We start from the raw sequence: 22,301 nt of genomic DNA on the forward strand, positions 1-22,301 counted from the left end.
ATCGCAGAGCAGCTACTAGGTTGAAAACGTAGCAACAGAAAATAGGAAGCAGAATCCTTGCCTGGATAGGAATAGGAGGGAGTACAGTTAGAGAAGATTATTCTCTGAACTGGTGATTCCAAGCAGCCGGTCTCTCTCTGGCTTGTGTCGAGAGACACCTGCCGGCAGTTCTCCCAGTACTGACACAGGTTTGTGCAATGCTGCCAAGCCGTCTGCCCAGCTGCAGTTGTTCCTGTTCTAGGCTCCGCACATCACCAGCCCGCTGAGGCACCTGTTTTAGGGAGGGCAGAGGAAAACCTTTATGCTCTTGATGATAACAGAATTCAGCACTTTCAACTGGGGCAAAATGAATAATTGCACAGAGATGTTGCTATTTCTGTTCAGTACCTGCTGCAAAACTGTTCTAAATCACAAGCCGTTCGAGGCTTCGAGACGGAGACAAACCTCATCCCTCCAAGAAAAAAAGGTCTAGTCTAAAAAGCTAGGCTGTGGGAAGCTTTTTGAGTTCATCAGTCACACTGCAGTAAATTAGGTAACAGTATCCTAGGTGTTCTGTCTGAAACTTTACTTCATAAATACTTTATATGTAGCAGTTTAGTTACGAGATCACGGCTGCAGATTTTTGTTGTTAAGCTACAAACCCAGGCTTAGTCGGCTGATGGCGAGTGTCTCCCTTAAAGAGATTGCACTGTGCTTATTTTGCTCTTTTTTTCTGGTCACAGGTGAGAAGTTGCGAGTCCTGGGTTACAACCAGAATGGTGAATGGAGTGAGGTACGTTCGAAGAACGGGCAGGGCTGGGTACCGAGCAACTACATCACACCAGTGAACAGCCTGGAAAAGCATTCGTGGTACCACGGGCCAGTGTCGCGCAGTGCAGCAGAGTATCTGTTGAGCAGTCTCATCAATGGCAGCTTCCTGGTTCGGGAAAGCGAGAGCAGCCCAGGGCAGCTATCCATCTCGCTCAGGTACGAAGGACGTGTTTACCACTACAGGATCAATACCACCTCAGATGGAAAGGTGAGGATCTCTGGATAATGCTGTGGGGAGAGGAAATAACGATATTGATGAAGAGGCTGTACAGAATCTCAAGTTGCAGACTGTTGAGAGAGGGGTGTGTGTGAGAGAAAATAGGTCCACTGGTTGATTCATGTCAAGAAAGGGACACGTATGCCAAGAGTTGGGCGGTAACTCACTGAACACCACTTTGGAAGAAGCACGGACAGTACTTATCCTGGCTGGAAGTAGCTAGGGAGCAAAGCAGGTGTGGTTTGATGTGCTGTCTTTCCATTGATGCACTCAGAACAAGCAGAGCTTTAGTAAGTCGGCAGTTTTGATCATCATTTTGAAACCTTGATTGAATAGCAGTATGATGCGTCGCATGATGAAATAACTGGTTTTGTGCTTGGCTACAAGAATTCTGGTTTCTAGTCCTGTAAAGCACGAGGCAAGAGACAGCACTGCTGTCAGATGATAGCTTATTTCTAGCTGCCTTCTGCAGGTAAAAATTCCACAGATTAATATTAATTTGCCTAACAACATGAGAACAAATACTGTAAAGTCTAATTCCCTTACCTTTATTTTTTTTTAAACCTGCTAGAATGTTTTTATCGTACCTGTTGTCCAGTGTTACTGAAAGCTTGCAGCTGCCTTCATTTAAGTAGATTCCTGCTTCGTTCCCAACAGGTATATGTGACCGCAGAAAGCCGTTTCAGCACACTAGCAGAGCTAGTGCACCATCACTCGACAGTAGCAGATGGATTGGTGACGACTTTGCATTACCCAGCACCCAAGTGCAATAAGCCCACTGTCTATGGAGTGTCCCCCATCCACGACAAGTGGGAGATGGAGCGGACTGATATCACCATGAAGCACAAACTTGGGGGAGGGCAGTATGGCGAGGTGTACGTTGGTGTCTGGAAGAAATACAATCTCACGGTTGCTGTAAAAACATTAAAGGTGCGTTTTCAGATTGTTAGGCGCTGTTCATTTGATCACCATTTATGATGAGAGTAAGGAAATTGTAACGTTCTCAGTTACATCTCCTAATGATAGGAATATCAGAAAATGGAGTGTGCTGATCAGCATAAAATCCATGCTTGAGAGTAACTTTGTAGAACAAAGTTGGCTTATCAGACTTGCACCAGTGCATGTGGCTTAGAAACAGCTTGGGATTTCAGCCCAGCAAGCTCCTGCAGCAGTGTCCCAAGTCAGATCTATAGAAGTGGTTTCCCAGTCCACCTCCCTTCCCTCAGAAGAACTGTGGAGGCTTTAAGAAATCAAAGGTGTTGGAAATATCTTCTACAACCTCTCCCCCTACTGCTGGAAAAATTCAGCTTCTCCATTTATCTTCCTTTTCGAAGCCTTCTGTTAGTTTCAACATTAACAGCTACAATTCTGTGTATCCCCTAAGAGAGCTTTCAAGCTTAATTTTTATAGCTAGCAGGGGAACTAAGTCAGTGATCCCAAGAGTCTTCCTCTCGCCAGCCACAGCTGCTTTGGTAGCCACAATAGCTACCAAACAAGAAGGCCGAGCGCTTTCTGGGTACTGCAGAGCTGTCACTTGGCTGTGCTGCAGGCCAGCCAGGCAGCTTTCCAGCTTTCCAATTTCTTACATTTTGCTTTGCTAAAAGCCAACCCAGTAGAATGGAAATAAGGATGCATCTTTTATGTTCAGCTCGAATATGTGGTGTTAATCAGACCTTGGTCATGAAGATAGATTTTCCCTTCTTTTGCCTCTCTGTTTATCTAGGAAGATACCATGGAGGTGGAAGAGTTCTTGAAAGAAGCTGCTGTGATGAAGGAGATCAAGCACCCCAATCTAGTGCAGTTGTTAGGTTAGTGAAATGCCTTGCTATTTCTGTTCTTACCTGAGTTTCCACCAAAATGAAACCTGTCTTGTTTAAAATCAGTGGCAGATTTTCTGTATTTATATAACTTTTTGAATCAGGTCAGGTTATGGGGTAGTATTTTTTGATAGCTTACTCCTTTATGTAGTATTGGAGCTAAGAGACACGAATTTTAAATAAAACATCAAATATAGTCACTTAACGTTAGTCGACAGCTTTGTTGTTGAGGCACGACGGTGCGTTATATAAAAGTTTGCAATATCAGCCTCCTGTTAGTTTGTACCCTTGGCGTTAGACACGCTCCAGGGTGCAGTTATCAGGGTCAGATTCCTTTTCTGCTGTGTTAAATCAGATTTACAGGATTATTTTCCATGACTTATTTTTCTGATATAACAAAACAAAATTATAAGGAAATTCAAAGTGAAAGAAAAAAATTATATTGGAAGCACAACAAATACCATTCTTCATATTTCTCAAATCGAGATATTTATAGAAAAAAGCTGCACTAAATAGAAAAAACCAGTCCATAATTAAGCGGAAGACGGCCAGATCGCTGCTGTTGTAAGAGACCCTGTGTATCACCAAATAAGTACATGAGATCAAGGCAGTGGAGATGCAGGTCAGATCAAACAGCACATGAATGGAAGAAATCTGCAGGCTTTACAGCTTGGCTGTGCCCTGTTTGTCTCACTGACAAATGCATGGTACGATGATCACTGTTAAATACTCTGCATAGCTGTTAATTCTACATGTACAAAGATTCTTAAGGAGTCACCCTAAACCTTTACTAGTCTTTAATTGCCTGTGGACTTTCGCTGCTTTCAGGAGCAAAGCTGTGAAGCCAAGCCTGGGATGAAAGGAGAAATGTGAAGAATGTGAAGGCTTATAATAATGGCAACTATTCTGTACCCATTTAAAAAATGGGCACAGATGAAGTGTCTGCCCAGCCCTGTCTGGTTCCAGGAGCAGAGACTAAAAGATTTCTGATCAACGTGATGCATTTTTGCTCTTTCTGATGCACAGCGTAGTTGTGTTCCATGCCTGTGTGTGCGTAACGGTATAAACAGGCGTTGAGCAGTGCTGCAGTGGGCGTTCACAAAGATTTGACAGGAGTATCCTGTTGCCGTCCTCCTCCGCCAATACATACTTGGTACATAATTGCAGTGACTGGAGTGAGTAGTCATCTGAGGAATGTGTAAGAATGCTGCTTTAGGAGCAGGTCCCACCGTGCTGGTCACTTACACAGCTAGCACACATGGGAGTGCTTCACATGACTCTGCAGTGACATCTCAGTCTGGAAATCTCGCCAGTTGACAGGTACCTACTTCCAGCTGGCCAGTCTTGAGCTCTGTGAAAGAGAAGAGGGGAAGAAAAGCAAATAATACGTGTTCAAAAGAATAAAAAAATAGGCAGAAGCACTGAATTTTAAGTTGGGCTGTGTTGATCTGGTTCTTGTAGATGGAAGTCTTCAATTTTCAGAGAAACGATCACTGGCACAAAATGCAACAAATGGATATTAAATCAGGAATAGTGGTAAGCTAGGGAAGAAAGGGAAGCTCTGTTCACGTGCTCCTTTCTCCTCACTGCTAGGTGTATGCACCCTGGAGCCACCCTTTTACATCGTGACAGAATACATGCCGTATGGGAACCTGCTAGACTACCTACGGGAGTGCAACCGGGAGGAAGTGAGTGCTGTTGTGCTACTCTACATGGCCACCCAGATCTCCTCTGCTATGGAGTACCTGGAGAAGAAGAACTTCATTCACAGGTGGGTGAAGTCACATGGAGCTGGTACAGTCTCAGATTACAACCATGAACGGGCCACCAGCACGGTGGCCCAGGAATTCTTCCTGTTGGGGAGGTTTCTTCCAGAGTGAGGTTTCCTGCTGGGCTATCCATTGGCTGTTTCGGTTTCAAGACTGTCTTGCAATACCTTCTCCCCATGGCTTTCATAGCAGACGTACAGTCTCGTGCCCAGCTGCCTGACAGCTTTGACAGTTGGTGTTGTCCTGTTCTGATGTACCCACTTTGTGCAAGACATTGTCAGCCCCAAGTCCTATTTTAATCTGGTCAGATAAAGCAGTGCCGTAAAGCTCTCACCAGCGTGTGATGAGCTGCTGATCTCGTCCTGTTCTTAGGAAACATCAACTTCTCATCGTAACAGCTATCAATACTGGAGATTTAGTAGAATTTAAAGAATGAACCCTAATCCTGACTTACCTTGTTGCTCCTAAGTCCACTCAGTTTCTGATGCTGTTTGGAGCAAAGGTCACATTCTTTTTACCTGCTGTATAAAAAGAGTGCTTCCCAGTTCAGAAGAAGGGGACAGGTTATGCAATCAGAATCATAGAATCATAGGTTGGAAAAGACCTCTAAGATCATCAAGTCCAACCATCCACCCAGAACCACCATGCCTACTAAACCATATCCCGAAGTGTCACATCTACACGTTTTTTGAACACCTCCAGGGATGGGGACTCAACCACCTCCCTGAGCAGCCTATTCCAATGTCTGACCACTCTTTCAGTCAAGATATTTTTCCTAATATCTAATCTAAATCTCCCCTGATGCAACTTGAGGTTATTGCCTCAGAAGAGTGTATACAAAAGCCTTGCTCTTGCTCCAGTAAAGGACTGTGCTTTTTTCCTTTGCACAGGGACCTGGCAGCACGGAACTGCTTAGTTGGAGAGAATCATGTGGTGAAGGTAGCTGACTTTGGCTTAAGTCGTCTCATGACTGGAGATACCTACACAGCTCACGCTGGAGCCAAGTTCCCAATCAAATGGACTGCTCCCGAGAGCCTGGCCTATAACACTTTTTCAATCAAATCAGATGTGTGGGGTAAGACAACTCTGCTTCAGTGTTCTATTCTGTTTCATTTTGTTTTTCATTGCCAGCCTAGACAGTAACTTGCTTTCTGTCCTGGGCGGAAACACGTGGGGAGGAGACAGTCACATGCCAGGCCGCAGCTTCATGAATCAATAGCATTTTTAGCATGTCGTGTCTTCAGCCAGACTGGCCTGAAATACCTGCAAGAAAGAGATGCTGCCTCAAGCTGCAGTACAGGCCACAATGTAACGAGCAACACAAGAAGAGGGCAGACTTATGACCAGGAATTTTGTTTTTCTGCTTTTGCAGCCTTTGGGGTGCTGTTATGGGAAATTGCTACCTATGGGATGTCACCATACCCAGGCATTGACCTCTCTCAGGTGTATGATCTGCTGGAAAAGGGCTATCGGATGGAACAGCCCGAGGGCTGCCCTCCAAAGGTTTACGAACTGATGAGGGCATGTGAGTATCTTCTTCCAGTTTGGGGGCCAAAGCCTGGGAGGGGTGAGAGCAATCTGTAGTTAACTGTAAGTCCTTGCTTCTTAATGTGCCGTTTTGTTAGCTAATGTCTAAAACGCCCCGTCACCTGAAACATACCTGGTTACGGATGCAAAATGAGTCTGGGCTCTAGGGGAGGAATTCACTCCCAACAACTCTCATCTCAGTACAGGTGATACCAACAGAGAGTGCTTCCAGAATACATTCCCCTGGGGCAGATTTCTAACTGTAGAAATTATACTTCTTGTCATGATACCCTTCCATAACTTTCCAGTCTCCATCTTGGATCAATGCATTCTCTTCCCCTTTTCCCCACAGGGTGCACACATTCTCCTTTTGGAAGGCTTGGCCTGAATTTCGGTGTCGAGAGCAGAGTGTTGCCTGGAGCTTTGCAGGCAGAGTTGTCTTGCGACTGGGTTAGATGATTTCAGTCCAGACAGTCAGGGTTGCAAACGTGGAATTCTCCTTCGCCGAAAAAATGGAGGGAAAGGGATGGGGAGATCAGAAAAAGCTGTGGAATTGGCAGGGAGCTGGGACTTTTAGAATTGATTCCTTCCCCTCAAGACTTGTTTGTTTGGAGATGGTAGGATGACTGACTGCTGCTATGAATTGCTATCTATGAATGACTCTAAAGCCTGTTCACTAGTAGGAGATCAGAGTCTCACTGCAGCTGGGAAAGGTTACGGATTTTCTGTCTCCTTGGACAGAGCAAAAAAAATCTCCTACCTGTTTCGGGTATTGAGGCTCACTCTGCTTTCTCACATTGCAGGCTGGAAGTGGAACCCTCCAGACCGACCTTCCTTTGCCGAGACCCACCAGGCCTTTGAAACCATGTTCCACGACTCGAGCATCTCGGAGGGTGAGAGTCCCTGTTGCTTTGTTTCTGAACCAGAACTGGAGTTTATTCCCCAGATTGCTGTGTCTTATGGATGGGCTCTTGAGGCTCCTCTGCTAGCTGTGGAGGTTGTGAGACGCTTGTCCCTTACTTAATTTCTTAACTGTAAGTCTGCAACTACGTGCTCTTAATTGGTGCACAAATACTAACGAGACATATACCAGTGGAGAGGACAGTGTATTAATTTATTGAGCACCAAATTGCCAAAGAGTTAAAGAATATTGTCTCCTCCATTAGAGGAAGCCTCTTATTTCCCACGCTGAAGAGTAAGGAATAGCAAGTGATGCTGAGAGACAGAGAAAGGTTGATGCATATCACAGTCCATTAGTGACTGCAGCAATTAGGTCATGAAATATTATTCTGTCACCTTTCATTTTTAAGCAGCGTGCCTTAATCTCTGGATTTTCTACTTAGTTACTTCTAGGAGCGAATCTGTGCAACTCAACTCTTAGACTTAATCAACTAGGGGATAAAAACTGGTGAGAAATGTGATAGTAGAGAGCGGACAAGCAAAAATGTCTGAGCATCTTCTTAATTTTTAAATTAATATGAAGCTGATCCATCTACTTCCCGACTACAGGAAAAAAACCCACCAGACTGAATTCTACCAGGGAAGATCTGTAACAGGCACATCAAGTGGCCCACACAAGTGCCAGCCTGGGTGTAGCCAGGAGGTTGTGGGCTTTTTCTGTGTGTTTTGGGTTTTTTTTTTCCATTTGTTTGGTTTTTTTGAAGTCACATACCTTGTGTTGATGTTGGGAAGGAAACATGCAGTCTTCATTTCTAATGAGGTGCAGCTTAGATCTAGATCCAGGAGAGGACACAACTTTTGGGGGATCCCAGGAGCACGTATCTCTTCTTGCCAGTCTGGGTTTGCCTAGTAAAGACGCAGATTTTCTCTTCCTCTGCTGGTCTCTGTTCCAACTATTCCCTTTTTGTTTGTTTTTTTTTTTTTTCTCTGCTCCAGAGGTAGCAGAAGAGCTTGGAAGAACAGCCTCCTCCTCATCCATAGTTCCTTACTTGCCCCGGTTACCCATCCTTCCCTCCAAGACTAGAACACTGAAGAAACAGGCGGAGAACAAGGAGAACATCGAAGGAACGCAGGATACTGTGGAGCACTCGGCTTCCAGCTCAGCACCAGGTAGGGGCACTGGGACAGTGGCAGTGAGGCCACGCGTTCTGGAGGAGGCTTGCTGCTGGTGTAAACTGCCAGAGAAACAGAGGAAACGGGAACACCGTGACACGGGAAGGTGTTCTGCGCTGCTGGGCATTAGAGCTGTTTGCCACCTCGGCATCCCGATTATTTACTAGCAAATAGAAAACACTGCAGCTTGTTTAATGTTCTTTTAGTAAATCCTACTGTATTTTTTTCTTTTAAATTTAATTTTGCTGCTTTTTTTTAAATGACAGCTTCCAAACTAAAGTTGACAATGCAACAGGAGATTTCTTTTACGCTTGTGGTATTTGGGGGATGAGATAAAAACCGCAGGAAGAGAATAAGAAACTGGAAGAAAAGAGCCATGTCACTTTCTCCTGAATGCTCTTCCAAGTGGCCGCCTCAGTACAGACAACAGCCCAGTCACACATGCAGAAGGGGAAAAAAAAAAAAGTTAAAAAAAAAAAAAATCAAAAGCACAGCAGCCTCGCACAAAAATAAAAGTGCTATCTTCCTCTCTATCTATCTCTGCAGAACCTGGGCAGCTAACTACGCCAGGCCCATGGAGCCCACTGCAGGATAGGGAGGTGGAAGTGGAAATTGATTTTGCAGACTCACACGTGTTTCTTCTGTCTAGGTTTTATCCGAAGCACGCAGCCAGCAAGTGGGTCTCCCGCCCTGCCTCGCAAGCAGAGGGACAAGTCACCCAGCAGCCTGTTGGAGGATGCCAAAGAGACCACTTTCACCAGGGACAGAAAAGGCGGCTTCTTCAGCTCCTTTATGAAGAAGAGGAACGCTCCCACGCCTCCCAAGCGCAGCAGTTCCTTCCGGGAGATGGAGAATCAGCCCCATAAGAAATACGAGCTGACGGGTAACTTTTCATCTGTTGCTTCCTTACAGCATGTGGATGGGTTCTCTTTCGCTCCCACGCAGCAGGACACAAGCCTGGCACCGCCCAAGTGCTATGGTGGGGGCTTCGTGCCGAGGACCTTCTACAACGATGATGGCACTGGTACCAGCAGTGGTGGGGGCGTAAACACTGGTGGTGGGTGGTCGGGCATCACTGGTTTCTTTACGCCACGCTTGATTAAAAAGACACTGGGTTTACGAGCAGGAAAACCCACTGGCAATGAAGAAGCTTCAAAGCCTTTTCCAAGGTCAAACTCTACATCTTCCATGTCCTCAGGGCTTCCAGAGCAGGATAGGATGGCAATGACCCTTCCCAGAAATTCCCAGAGGTCAAAAATCCAGCTGGAACGGACAGTGTCCACCTCTTCTCAGCCTGATGAGAGCACGGGGAGGGCCAGTGACCTGCTTCCCAAAAGGTTGGAAGAAGGCCCTTCTTTGACCAGAGAGAGACCAAAAGCAAAACTCTTGCCGAGGGGTGCCACAGCACTCCCTTTCCGAACCCCCTCCGGATCGGAAGAGAAGGAGGGTCCAGGGCTAGCAGCAGCCCCTAAGGGCAAAGAAAAAAACAGTGGCCCGCGGCAAGCGGCCCTTGAGGATGGCGAGAGACCGGGGTGGTCATCTCCAGTGAAGGCTGCAGCAATACTTCCAGCCACTCATAACCACAAAGTGCCAGTCCTAATCTCACCCACTCTAAAACACACTCCAGCAGACGTGCAGCTCATTGGCACAGACTCTCAGGGTAATAAATTTAAGCTCTTATCTGAGCATCAGGTCACTTCCTCCGGCGACAGGGACCGGCCCAGGCGGGTAAAACCAAAGTGTGCTCCACCTCCACCACCAGTGATGAGGCTCCTCCAACAGCCAGCTGCCTGCTCAGACGCCGCAGAAGAGCTGAGCAACGCGGCGGGAGTGCAGCACGGACTAGAATCGAGCGAAGGGAGTAAGAAGGCGGCAGCAGCAGCAGCACCTGTTGGTGGAAAATCTGGGAGGCCCGTGATGCCTCCACCTCAAGTGCCTCTGTCATCGTCTTCCACCTCCCCAGTGAAAATGGCCAACGGCACGGCTGGCGCGAAAGTAGCGCTCAGAAAGACCAAACAGGCAGCTGAGAAAATCTCTGCAGACAAAATCAGCAAGGAAGCGTTGCTGGAGTGCGCGGATCTTCTCTCGAGTGCCATCGCCGAGCCGACACCGAACAGCCAGCTGGTGGACACAGGGCACCAGCTGTTGGATTACTGCTCAGGCTATGTGGACTGCATCCCGCACACGCGCAACAAGTTTGCCTTCCGGGAAGCCGTGAGCAAACTGGAACTCAGCCTGCAGGAACTGCAGGTGTCCTCAACAGCTGCTAGCGTTCCTGGGGCGAACCTCGTCCTTAATAACTTATTGTCATGTGTCCAAGAAATCAGCGATGTGGTGCAAAGGTAGCTACTGTCAACTGGGGTAAGAGAAATACACGAGGGGAGGGGGGGGGACTTTTTTTCTGTACTGATGCTTTCAAAAGGAAAGACTGATACTTGAGTATGTGAAGTACCTCAGATCACTGAGTTCTCCTCACGTTTACAGGTTCATCTCAAAAAATGGGGATGGAAAGGGTAGATTAAAGCTGTAAGGGGCAGAACGTCAAGTATTTGTCCCTACCTAGTCAGTCTGATCTGCTTGGTATGGCGAGGGCAGGCAGTTCCTCGCTCCTCCCTTGGAGAGGCAGGAGAATCGACGGCAGGGTCTCTTTCTGGGAGGGATGGTTTGACACGCGATACCTGGCGTCCTGGAGTGGCTGCAGGCCACTGGGCCGTACAGATCCTCCCCTGCCTGCACCGACGTGTGCTTCGGCCGCCCCGACAAGGCAAAGGGAAGGCACCGGGGCTGCGTCGGTACCAACTGCCGAGCAGGCTGAGCTGGAGGAGCTCTGAAGGGGGAGGTCGCGTGCGGTTGTGGGAAAGGTCTAATGCACTGACAGTATTCAGAGCTGCTGGAGGTGGATGCACTAGCCCAGATGGCTTACTTCCACAGCGCTGTTGCTGCTGTAAGGAGAACTGCAAGATTAGTTAATATATGAACCTACCCCTTTTCCCTCCTGTCCACCTCATCCACCACATGTTCTCATCTTCGTTGTATCGGAAGCGTCAGGGATGCTGAGCAGACTTACCACTGGAATACCCCCTTCCCCGCCACACAGCCTGCACTCCGTTGATACCCAGTTCTAGTGGTCTGCCACGGGTGCTGCTTGATGGTCTTTTGTGAGTAGTTTGGGGCTCTTGCACAACTTGCCAGTGTTGTTATTGGGGGTGGGCGGGTTGGTTTTCGGTTTTGTGTTGGTTTTTTTTTTTTAAGCTCTAGATTGTTTCTATCTTGTTACCGCGTTGACTCCCCAGTTCAGTTTCATCACCTTGAGGACCCATGGTAGGCAAGGCAGAGCCTCTGCCACCCCTGGCACTTCTCCACATTCCTTTAGCAGTCACCATGCCCGCGGGGCCAGCTGGAGAGCCAGGAAGTGCAGCCTCGCCTGCCCGCCCTGCACCCTCGCTGCTGCAGGGCTCCCTGGACCAGTCCCTACTCCTGGTCTGACGCTAACGCTTCACACTGGTGGCTTCCCGGGATTTGTTCTGGTGCTTACCGGTCTCGCAGGCTTTCAGCTTCCCTGCATGTGAAGGTGACTAGGTACGTCAGCACACAGGGGAATTGCAGCCATCTTTTATTTTTTTTTAATTTATTCCTGTATTTTAAAGGCTAGACCAGAATCTCATGCTGTGGCGTAGGGAACCGAGACATGACGACAGATATTATGGCTCCACCTTGGGGAGCTGCAGCTGGGTTGTGGTCTCTGTCGCCTACAGACAATCCCCAAACGAAAGCAGTCGTGTGGCTGAGGTTGTCTTGCTTGGTCCTGGTGCTGTTTGTAGGCTGTTGTGGCCTCACAAAGCCCGTCTTCTGTGCATACGCACAGCTCCCTGAGGTGTAAATGTACTGGCAAGTAGGAAGACCTCAACTAACCGCTAGTTTGCGAGAGGAAGAAAACGGGCCTGAAACCTGGCTCCAAATACACGTTACCCTGCATGCTGCTGCTCACTTCACACTGCTGGTGACGACAGAGGATCCTGCTTGCTTTGCACCATAAATCTTTTCTTTTTGGCTAAAATGCTTTTAAAACTGTTTTTAAAGTGTGACTGTGCTGCTTTTAGTTTGAGCATTTAGGTTTGAGCTGGGGCACAGGAGTGCATTTAGAAGATGGGCCCAGCAGCATTGCCCCGGTGGTGCCTGCAAGTAGGCTGGGTTGTCTTGGCGCACGTCCCTGTTTTTTTCGCGGAGCATAGCGAGACAGGAGCCAGAAAATCTTTAAAAATGGGCTGGGGTGTGGGAATCCTCATTTTATTATTGGTCTGTGGTAAACAAGGTTGTGTCACGATGCATGAACGCGCACCGGTAGAGCAGTGTGCCAAGGTAGAACGGACCACGTGAACTACACTGTAAATGTAATGGGGGGGACCCAGCCCCTCCACACCAACCAACAGGCACTAAAGTGAATTCATTACTCCTACGAGTCAGTTTTACTCCAGGGAGGTGGCACCAAAGTGGAGACAAATCAGAGCACAGTGAGGGTGACTCGTGCTGACTCGGCAGGACCAAGCCCACTGTCCAGTTCCGCAGCTTGCCCAGGCTCCCCTGCAGCCCCCCGCTCGGCCGCTGCTCTACCACAGCCACGCTCGACCCGAAGGCAGAGTCCCAAATCATTCACTTCTAGACTTTACCGAGGGCTTCCCTGGCTTACCTTATCTCTTTCAGTCATCTTTACTGACGGCACGCATCACACTGAGCTGGCTGCCTCGGGAAGGGTGACCTGCAGAGGGGAGGCGGCTCGGGGTGTTGCTTCACGTGGCCTTTTAAAACAGTCAGAAGGGGTGGAAAGGTGAGGGAGCTTTCTTTGCGTCAGAAAGGCAGGTCTTGTTTGCCCTGGCAGACAACTGCGTCGTTCCATCGTTGTACTACTGCTCGGCCTAGGAAAAACGGACTGAAACTGAAGTGGTTCTCAGGGGAAAGGTACTTTAACCAGAAAATTATAAGCATCTTAGTCCAGTTCTGTTGAGTATTTTGAAAAAAGCCTTTTTCTTTTCCTGAATGCCAGTCTTCCAGAACAGCTCCAGCAAAAGTGATAGAATAGCAAGCAATTCCTGGAATTTCTAACTACTCAAACTCCCCTCTTTCAGCCCTTTCTGACCCTTCCAAAGAAACAATCTGTGCCCCCACAAAGGATTGGTTCCCCTCCCCTGGTCATCCCCAGTTCCTCTCAGCTGCCGCCCAGTTTCTCCTCCCCACGGCAGAGGGGATGGGCTGTGGGCAGTAACGAGGCCGAAGCAGCTGTCCGCTTCCACAGCGTCGCAGAAGGGCTGAGGCTGGGAGGGACCTTGGAGGTGGTCGGCTGGTCCAACCACCTGGAGCCAGCTGCCCAGGACCATGTCCTGACGGCTTCTGAGTGTCTTCGAGGATGGAGACTCCACAGCCTCTCTGGGCAACACGGAAGCCCATTCAACTGTGCCCCCTCCTGTGGTGGAAAACCACAGAACAGTGGAATTCGGGGATTTGCCCATCGTGACTCCTACAGAGAGCGTTTGCTCTGCTCTTGCCTCTCGTCTTAGGTGGGTGGATGGGGGCAGAGGCAGTGCGGACTCAACACTGAGGTTTTTTCCCCCCTAAACAGGAGGCTGCAGAATTGCTTCCGCTGCCCAGCAGTGTTTTATTCCCAAACTGGACATCTCCCCTGCCCTCTGGCAGGACAGCGAAAGGATGTTGTCTGGGGAAGTGGGTTCTGCTGTGACTCACCGTGCGGTTGTTCTTCCTCCTTCTCCCTTTTGCTAGGTCTGGCTTTCTCTTCAGCCTTCAAGGTCTCTGCTGTAGCAGCTTCTCTGCTTCTTTCAGCCTTGCACAGTACATTTGAAGTCACGCAGGGATGGTGGAGCCCCATTGCTTGTCCCAGTGAAGAGCACTTCTTGCTCCTCTGTGTGGGGTGAAGACCAGGCATGAACTCCTCTTGGGTTTCCTTTCCTGAACGCTGTCAGGAGGCCCTGTGCAGTAAGGATGCAGTCGCAGCCGGCCTCGCTCACTTGCGCTAGGATGGGCTAGGGCATAAAGTCGTCATCTTCGCAACAGGGGATGGCATCACGTGGGGCCTGGTAATGCCAAGCACAAAGCATGCGCTCACGCGAGTGAGCTGCTGTGGGGAGTGCTCTCCGTGCACTGGGCACCCTCTTTAACCCCAGAAGAGGTGCACTCGGCTGGCAGCACCTTGAGTTAATCCATAGTTTTTCATTAGTGCGGACAGGGGTGAAGCTGGATTAAGAGTCTGGGTCTTGGGACCACATCAAATTTAGCCCCTGGGAAAGCAGGAGTGGAGCAGCGCTGCTGCTGCAGAGCAGAGGGGAAGGGGGGGGGCTCTGGTCCCGTGCTCCCTACACAGGACACTCATCCTGACCACCGCTGGCCCTGTGTCAGCGAGGCGCTGTCACACACGCGCATGCTGACACCCTGTCGGGTTTGCTCGTGCAAGAGTGTTATGGCACGCCGCTCTGCGGGCAGCAGGAACCAAACCCCACAGCGCGGGGCAAAGCTGCATCAAAACCGCTGCGCTACCCCTCCCGCCGAGGCGGCGGGCGCGCAAGCAGGCATGACGGGTTGCGCTGGGCAGGCGTGGAGTAAAGAAATCCCAACCCTGGAGCTGGTGCCGCTGCACCTGCGGCCGCGCCGCGTTCTGCTTGGTGCTCTTGGGCATCGCCGGCCGTGAGGAGCACTAACGAGCCTGCAGTGTGGAATGAAACCTTCAGCCCCTTCCCTGGGCATGGGAAACAGAGGTCGGGACGCTGAGTCACATGCGATGCCCACACGGTCGGAAAGGTCTGCACCAAAGGAGGCCGTGCTGCCAAACGTCCCGTTCTGCACAGGAGGTAAAGCCCGACGGGCTCGGCCCTGTCTGTGTCAGTAGGGAACTCCTCGAGGGCAGGAATGGGTTAAAACGAAACACGTTAATCACCAATCACTCTACCAGTGTTGTCAACTGTTTTTGTTTTTAATTGTTATTGTAATATATTTTGGTTGTTTTTCTAATTTAATTCTCTCACTATCGTCTGACTGTGAACTGCGAACAGTGTTAAACTTGATGTAAATAAGGCCCTTTGAAGGGCCTCTTTGCCTGTCGTTCCACAAAGTTTTGCCAATTTGCATTTTGTTTTAAATAAAGGTTGCAATATTTTATTGGCAAAAACACCTGGAGTACGTGCTGCCTTTTGTTCTTAAGGAATATTTGAAGCTGCTGAATACTAACTGCAAGTTTGTTATTTTGGGTAGAAAAAACAAGATGATTTATAACCCTTTTAAAAAAGAGGAATTTTGTAATTCTGCCAGATTGCAAAGAAAAGCAGTATCTTTATTTATGCCTTTAAAATCAAACTTCACGCTGCCGGGCAGCAGTCAGAGGAGAGCGGTTCTTGCTGCCGGGGCTGCATAAGCAAATGCTCAATTCTCAAACACACACGCATGTGACCTGGCAGAGCGCAGGGTCTTGCAGCATCAGGCTGACAGCTGCCCTCAATCAGTGACAGGGTGACCTGCACAGCGGAAAAGTCTTATCTTCTTCTGAAAAAACATCATAGGTTATCCTGGCTTATACCAAAGCAACTAACTACCAGCTTTTTCAACTTTCCGCCCAGGTTATGGAAGAGAACGCGAGCTGTGTCTGGCGTCCCCGGGCACATCGCCCTCTGCGCCGTCCCAGGCTGCAGCCTGAGGCTCGATGCTTGCGGTTAAGAAGGAGATGAACCACAAACCCGTGTTAAGAACCGCCCGGTAGCAGCGCACGCTGGCACAGGTCTAATCTGCAGGCAGCAGGCGAGTTTAAGCTCACTTCACATCAGCTGAGTGGGAAGAAAGCGGCTGGCTCGTCTCCCCGCCTTGGACTATGAAGCCTCGTCAGATAACGGAGCCGGCGCGCCCGGTGGGAGACGCAAACTCAAAGTCTGCGCAAGTGGCAGAGTGTGTCTGGTCAGTCTTTCCCCAGAGGTCGTGCTGCTCGTCACCGGCGCTGCAGAGAGGTTCCAGGCTTAGAACAGCTCAAAGGTCCGCTGGCGGGGCGGCCAGGGAGCTCAGCCCTGTCCTTGGCGCGCGCTGGCTCACCTCGTCGTCCCGGCCCGGTGGTGTTGGAAGGGAGTTTTGACCTGGAGGTCACAAAGCAATTCCCGCAACGCTGTTGAAATTTTTTTGGTCCTGCTGTAACACACTTATCACCTGGCAAGCACCCAGACAGCAAACAGCCCCATGGTGTAGTAATGCTGATACCGGCCAAAAAACCACAGCGTGCAACACAGAGAGAAAAAAAAAAACAACCACAAAACCAAAACCCCAAGCGTACTGCATCCCTGCAAACCCGAATTCAGTCACAGCCTGTTCTTTCAGCCACCATCCTCCTCAGCTGCCCTTTGCCCTCAAAGGGGAATCGGTCTCCCCCTTTTCATTCTGCCATGGAGCAAACGGGCTCTTCACCAAACCGCTCAGAACAACTCTCTCAGCAGAAGCCCACCTCATCCCCGCAGCTGCTTCCACACAACGGAAAGCTCCGGCGAGAGGGGGACACGCCAAAGCAAGGGGCCATGGATTCGCCACCTCCAAAGGAGAGCATGCCGTCACTTTCCCGACGCGAGGGCCTCCCTGCACAACCCACGACCCTGGCATGCGCGTCCCTGGGCAACGGGCACACTGTGAATGCAGGAGAGCGACAGAGGAAAAAAAAAAAAGCCTCAGCTCCAGCAAAACAGTTCTGTGCAATCTTGCAAAGTGACAGAGGAGAGGCGGGAGGACGCGACTTCTGCTGGGCTGTCTGGGCAGGACCAGCCTGTCCAAGGTAACAAACCAAGGACTCGGCCCTCGCCACTCACGTGAAACAAAGCGTCTTGACATCACCACGCCAGGTCACTGCCTGCTGGAAGAAGGGGCTTTACAACACCAGACAGCCCTTGAAGGCCCCCAGGTGCGGGCTGTCCCCGCATCCCAGGAGCAAGACTGGGCAGGGTGCACCTCCTCCCTGGAAGCGGCCCTCGCAGTGCCGAGGGGTGAAGTCTCTGTCCCTGCGCAAGTGCATGGCCGGGCCGTCTGCTTGCCTGACCTGGGCAAGGAGAGCAACTCCTGGGGTGCAGAACCACCTTCACCACAGGTGTGGTCCCACCTGGTGCTCAAGGGAGGAAGTAATTGATGCGCTGGGATACAGATTTACAGCCCTGTGCAGAGAACAGCTTCTCCTCTTTGGGGACAAACACCATCATCCTGGCCACCTCGTCGAGGGCCGCCTCGGTGTAGGGAAGTCCGCGGGCCAGGAAGGCATCCCGCGCACAGAGCTTCACGTGGTGGTACTCCAGGGGCAGGAACGGCACGAAGAAATCGATGAGGTTCTCTTCGAGGAGGTGGCTGCGGGCATAACCATTCTCTGTAGCAATAAACAAGACAAAACAAACTTCAGGAGTTTCCTCTGCTAGTTGGCATCCCTCTGCAAGGCGAGGCTTGTCTCTCAGGGGGGGCTGTCCTGGCTCATCCAGCCACACGTGGAGGGAAAGAGCTGCCCAGTGCTCAGCCTGGCCACGGAACGTCACCACGGCTTGCCCACCTTGGGCCAAGAGGAGCCCCAGGCCCCAGAGAAGCCTTGGTGCTTCCCTGCGGCGTCAGGCTGCCTCTCGCACCCTGGCCATTTTCAGAGCCAGAAGGACTCGCAGCTGCCGCAGCCGTGCTTGTGGGGCTGCGCTAATGCAGACGAAGGAAGGGGCTCACGCTGCAATTAACCCCGGGGGGGGTTGGAACGAAGGCTTGTTCCGCAGCGCGGGGTGGATGGGACTGCATGGGCAAGGCCTTGATGGGAGGTTTGCGGGCAGCCTGCCCATGGCATCCCGCAAGCTGGCCCAGTGCTCACCTGCAGGCTCCTGCAGCTCCAGCCGCAGCCGCTGCTCCAGGAACTCCATGGAGATCTCCTCCCGTGCCCGGCCGGCTCGCCAGAAGTCCAGGGCCACCTCATTGATGGCGCTGCCACCAAGGTTGCTGTGGACACAGAAGGGAAGTCATTCAACCGTGCCCCCAGAGATGAACTGCTGAGAGTTGCCAGCAGCCTCCCCTACAGACAATTCCGTTAGCTGCGAAGGATTTGCTGTGTAGGATCAGCATCTGGAATACCAGCGTGTGGAGGAACCAGCTTTCTTTCCAAAGAGCCCCTTGCTACGGGCATCTTTACAGCCAGCTTCTGTCTCGCCAGCCCAGGCCCCAGGGCAGCTGCTTCCTCTCCCAGGGCAGGACCAGGAGCCAGCAGCACCCTCCACCTCTGGCAATACTGGGAGCCAGCTGGCTGCAGGGCTTGTGTAGGGGGGGAAGCAGAGAGGCACTGGGAGACACAGATCCTGCACCCGTCTCTCCTCCAGCATCGGAGGCTCTGGACCCCAAACGGAGGGGAGGCAAGACTGAAAAGCCACCACTGCAGCATTTCTCCCCGGCTAATTCAGACATGTTCCTACCGCCCACCTCGGTTTTGAGACGTCCCACTTCTCCCCCCAGATGTGTCCCTGGGTCAGGGACAGCACTGGGGTGCTCACATGCCACAAACCTTTCTCCCCCTGGGTGAGAAAACAACTAACCCGCCATCACTAAACCATGGGGTGAGCCGACGCCGGGACCAGCCCTCGCAGACGGACGGCACCTCGGCCTGCAGCCCCAGCCAGGCAGCGGGGACTCCCCGCCTCCCGCTCCCACATAACAGTGCCACATCGCACAGGGACTTCCCACCAGGAGCTGCGGCCGCAGGTTTGCTCCCTGGAGCATGAGATCTCCCTGCTCAGCTGGGCAGGGCGACGCCACGCCAGCTCCGACTCTCACGGCTTCCTTGTCTCAAAGCCCGACGCTGGCTCAGGTGCCCCAGCTGAGCTGGACCTCAGCTCCTCCGGCAAATGCCCCACACCCAGTGAGGACGCCCAAAATCGATAAACGAAACCAACCATGCAGGCGACCTCTTGGAGGAGGCAGACATCTGTGTCCCCTCCCCTGCAGCCCGAGCCCCTCGCATCGCACACCCCAGGGGACAGACTCCATCATCCTGTTCCTCCCCATCCCTTTAGGGGCCCAGCAATCACCTGAGGAAGAGGAAGATGGATCTCCGGTAATCTGCCTGGCCCTCATCAGCACTATGAGCCATGAAGGGCTTGAGGGCGTCCAGGAGGCTGAAATGAAGTTTCTCTGCCTCGTCGAAGATGAACAGGGACTGCTTGCAGAGCTGCACAGTCTCGCTGATCTGCTTCTTCAGCTGAGCCTGCGGAGCAGCAGGGAGGGCTGTGAGAGCCCAGCAGCAGCTGCTGCCCCAGACCATGGCGCAGGGGCTGAGCCTGGGTGCGGTGGGTCAGCCCTGGCGCAGCCGCATGCTCGCTCCCTCCCACCCACCCGGCAGGACAGGACAGAGCACACAAAGAGCAAAAGCAAGTAAACACCTGGGTCGAGATAAATATAGTTTAAAAAGCAAAGGGGAGAGGAAGAAGAAAGAAACGAATGCAAGCGATGCCACGGCTATGACTCGCACCTAGCACTGATGCCCAGCCAGTCTATGAGCCATGGTTTCCTGCCCCAGAGCGCCCCCTCTGCTTGGTTTTTATTGCTGAGCACGACGGTAAATGGCAGGGGATGTCCCCTTGGTCAGCTGGGGTCAGCTGCCCGGCGCGTCTCCCCCAACTTCTTGCGCACCCCCAGCCTACTGACCGGCGGGCAGAGTGGGAGAAGGAGACAGCCTTGGGGCTGTGCAAGCACTGCTCAGCAGCAGCCACACCACCGGTGTGTCATCAACGCCGTTCTATCCAGAAATCCGACATGCAGCCCTGTCCAGGCTGCTGTGAGTCCCACCCCAGCCAGGCCCAGCACGCCGGCCCATCCCCACTGCAACCCCAGGTCACTGGCTCTCACCTCGTACGAGTCCACGTATTTGTGATGGGGGAAGTGGAAGAGCGAGATGAACACCCTGACACACTGGCTCTTTGGCCCGTCCTGGTACAGGTGACTGGCCAGCATCCGGGCCACAAAGTTCTTGCCTGTGCCAGACCAGCCATGGAAGGAGAGGACCAGAGCCTTCTGTGGCCGTGGGCTCTGCAGGAACCCTCGCACCGCCTGGACGACGATTTCTTTGGCCAAGTGCTGCCCATGGAGCTGCCCGTGGAGGTCTGCTTCCAGCCCTGCAGGAGAGGGAGCAAGAGCTCAGCTGCAAGCCCAGCTGCAGAGAGATAACGTGGCCGGCCTGGAGCTCCAGCAGCTGTGCTGGAGGGGCTGCCTGTCTGAGCAGGGTCTGAAGTGGCACGAAAGGCACAGGGTTAACCAGGCAGGCTGCCTGTACCCTCCCCGCAGAAAGGCACGGATCTTCTGCTGACTCCTCTTCTCCTTTGGGAAGTGGAGGAGGTGTCCGATGGCTGCGGAGGGCACTGAAGCCCACAGGCCCTCGCAGGCTCCCAGCAGAGAGTGCAGATGCCAGAACACCGTGACACCTGCGTGGGGCTTACACGCAGGTCCCAGCGCACCCTCCTGGATACTGGGCCTGTTTGGATCCCACTGCGCATGCCTGGGATCTACTGGATGAAGGCAGGGCTCGCGGCAAACCGTACAGCAAGGAGCAAACTCTCTTGTGGTCTCAGAACTACAAAGGAATAATGGGACACAGGACTTAGCTCAGCCCCTCGCCTTCCCACCAGCTCGGCACCCTGCTCAGAAACACCCTTTACTTACATCACTTGCTAAAACATGTTTTTTAAATTAAAAGAAACCCACAAACAAAGAAGGAAAGAGCTAACAGGAGAGGCAGCGAGACGAGCCTCCCAAGCAGAGCCTGGCACCCACCTGTGACGTTGTTGACTATCCTGCAGTCTCCAGTCGTGCAGCACTTGCTGAAGCTGCAGTACCAGGCAGAGAGGATCTCCAGGTACTCCTGGCCCACCAGAGGGAAGCTCCAGCCTGGAAAAACCAACGGTCTGAGCAGAGATGGCCCAGCAAGGGTCTTTTTAGTGTTTTGTGTGGATGCTCCACTGTGCCCGGCTCCGGGCAGCCCCCTCCCCGGTGCAGGGGGTCTCACGCGGGATGGGGAACAAGGACCTCTGGGCAGCGGTCGGGCACGGAGACACGCGTTCGTGGCTGGCCGGAGCACGCCGAGCCAGGAGGGGGATGCTCGGGGCAGCGTCGGCAGGGGCTGGGGGCACCGAGCCCCGGGCTGGGGGCAGCAAGGTGGTCGGGCTTGGCATGGCAGAAGGAGAGAAAGGAGGAAGGGGCTTACCTGGCCTGGGAGGGGGCTCTTCTTCCTCCTCCTCCTCCTCCTGCTGCTGCTGCTCGCAGCCCTCCCGCCAGACCCTGCACGCCAGGTACTGCCAGTACCGCTGCGAGAGAGCGCCCACAGCGCCCAGCTGCCTCTTGGCGGCTTCGTACCTGGCCCTAGCCCTGCCCCACGCCCCCCCCCCCGGCCCGGGGCCCGGCTCCTCGCCCCGCGGCCCCCCCCGGCCCCCCGAGCCGCCCCCCAGCAGCAGCAGCAGGAGGCAGCCGGCCAGGCGCCGGCGGGGCGGGAGGCCCATGGCGCCGGGCGGGGGATGCGGAGGCTGCTCCGGCTGCCCGCACGCCCCGGCCCCGCGCCAGCACGAGCCGTGACCTCACTTCCGGGCTGTCCGCACCGGGGGCTGCGGAGGGGGGAGGGGGCGACGGCCGCGCGCCCGCCTGTCCCCGCCCCACGCACACAGACACCCCCCTCACCCCCCAGCGGGGAGGCACCGGGCTCGAACCCGGGTGCTTGGGGACCCCCCTTTCCTCGTCCTCTCCGCAGGCCCTGCCGCCCCCCGCTGGGAGGGGAGGGGAGGGGGAAGGGAGGAAAGGGAAAACGGGAAAAAAGGGGGGAAAGGGGAAAAAAAAGGGGGGAAAGGGGAAAAGAAAAAGGGGGAAAGGGGGAAAGAAAAAGGGGGAAAGGGGGAAAGAAAAAGGGGGAAAGGGGGAAAGAAAAAGGGGGAAAGGGGGAAAAGGGAAAGGGAGCGGCTCCTCCTCCAGCCGGGCCGGAGCGATGCCCAGGGTTGCTCCGGCCCCGCTCCCACCGCACCGCAGCCCCGCAGCCCTCCCTCCGGCCTCTGCCCGCACCAGATGCCCGGCGAA

General features: G+C 52.6%; 2 protein-coding genes across 5 annotated transcripts in view; one reads left to right on the forward strand and one right to left on the reverse strand.

The window, feature by feature from the left end:
- Nucleotides 1-14,071, forward strand: part of ABL2 (ABL proto-oncogene 2, non-receptor tyrosine kinase) — a 47,167-nt gene extending 33,096 nt beyond the window's left edge. For 2 of the 3 annotated variants that reach the window (XM_075422558.1, XM_075422559.1), the window contains exons 3-12: nucleotides 723-1,018; nucleotides 1,685-1,957; nucleotides 2,751-2,835; nucleotides 4,438-4,615; nucleotides 5,504-5,688; nucleotides 5,986-6,138; nucleotides 6,944-7,033; nucleotides 8,037-8,210; nucleotides 8,863-10,574; nucleotides 13,986-14,071. In XM_075422558.1, coding sequence (XP_075278673.1) covers nucleotides 723-1,018; nucleotides 1,685-1,957; nucleotides 2,751-2,835; nucleotides 4,438-4,615; nucleotides 5,504-5,688; nucleotides 5,986-6,138; nucleotides 6,944-7,033; nucleotides 8,037-8,210; nucleotides 8,863-10,559 — 3,131 coding nt within the window. In that variant the 3' untranslated portion in view covers nucleotides 10,560-10,574; nucleotides 13,986-14,071. The remainder of the gene's footprint in view (nucleotides 1-722; nucleotides 1,019-1,684; nucleotides 1,958-2,750; nucleotides 2,836-4,437; nucleotides 4,616-5,503; nucleotides 5,689-5,985; nucleotides 6,139-6,943; nucleotides 7,034-8,036; nucleotides 8,211-8,862; nucleotides 10,575-13,985) is intronic. The other variant, XM_075422560.1, reaches the window with a different exon arrangement.
- A 1,287-nt stretch (nucleotides 14,072-15,358) lies between these two features.
- Nucleotides 15,359-21,779, reverse strand: TOR3A (torsin family 3 member A). 2 transcript variants are annotated; one of them, XR_012764209.1, is made up of 7 exons: nucleotides 21,445-21,779; nucleotides 21,015-21,128; nucleotides 20,094-20,359; nucleotides 19,277-19,452; nucleotides 18,073-18,197; nucleotides 16,293-17,595; nucleotides 15,359-16,200 (listed from the first exon to the last, which is right to left on the reverse strand). XR_012764209.1 is itself a non-coding variant. In XM_075422561.1 (6 exons), exons 1-6 carry the CDS (start codon nucleotides 21,734-21,736, stop codon nucleotides 17,345-17,347), a joined length of 1,224 nt encoding a protein of 407 aa, XP_075278676.1. In that variant the 5' UTR covers nucleotides 21,737-21,779; the 3' UTR covers nucleotides 15,359-17,344. The 2 variants fall into 2 exon arrangements, 1 of the variants encoding a protein (XP_075278676.1); XM_075422561.1 differs by having other exon boundaries at nucleotides 15,359-17,595.
- Nucleotides 21,780-22,301: the final 522 nt, after the last annotated feature.

The sequence above is a fragment of the Opisthocomus hoazin genome, chromosome 6 (genome assembly GCF_030867145.1).
Source record: "Opisthocomus hoazin isolate bOpiHoa1 chromosome 6, bOpiHoa1.hap1, whole genome shotgun sequence".
Lineage (NCBI taxonomy): Eukaryota > Metazoa > Chordata > Aves > Opisthocomiformes > Opisthocomidae > Opisthocomus > Opisthocomus hoazin.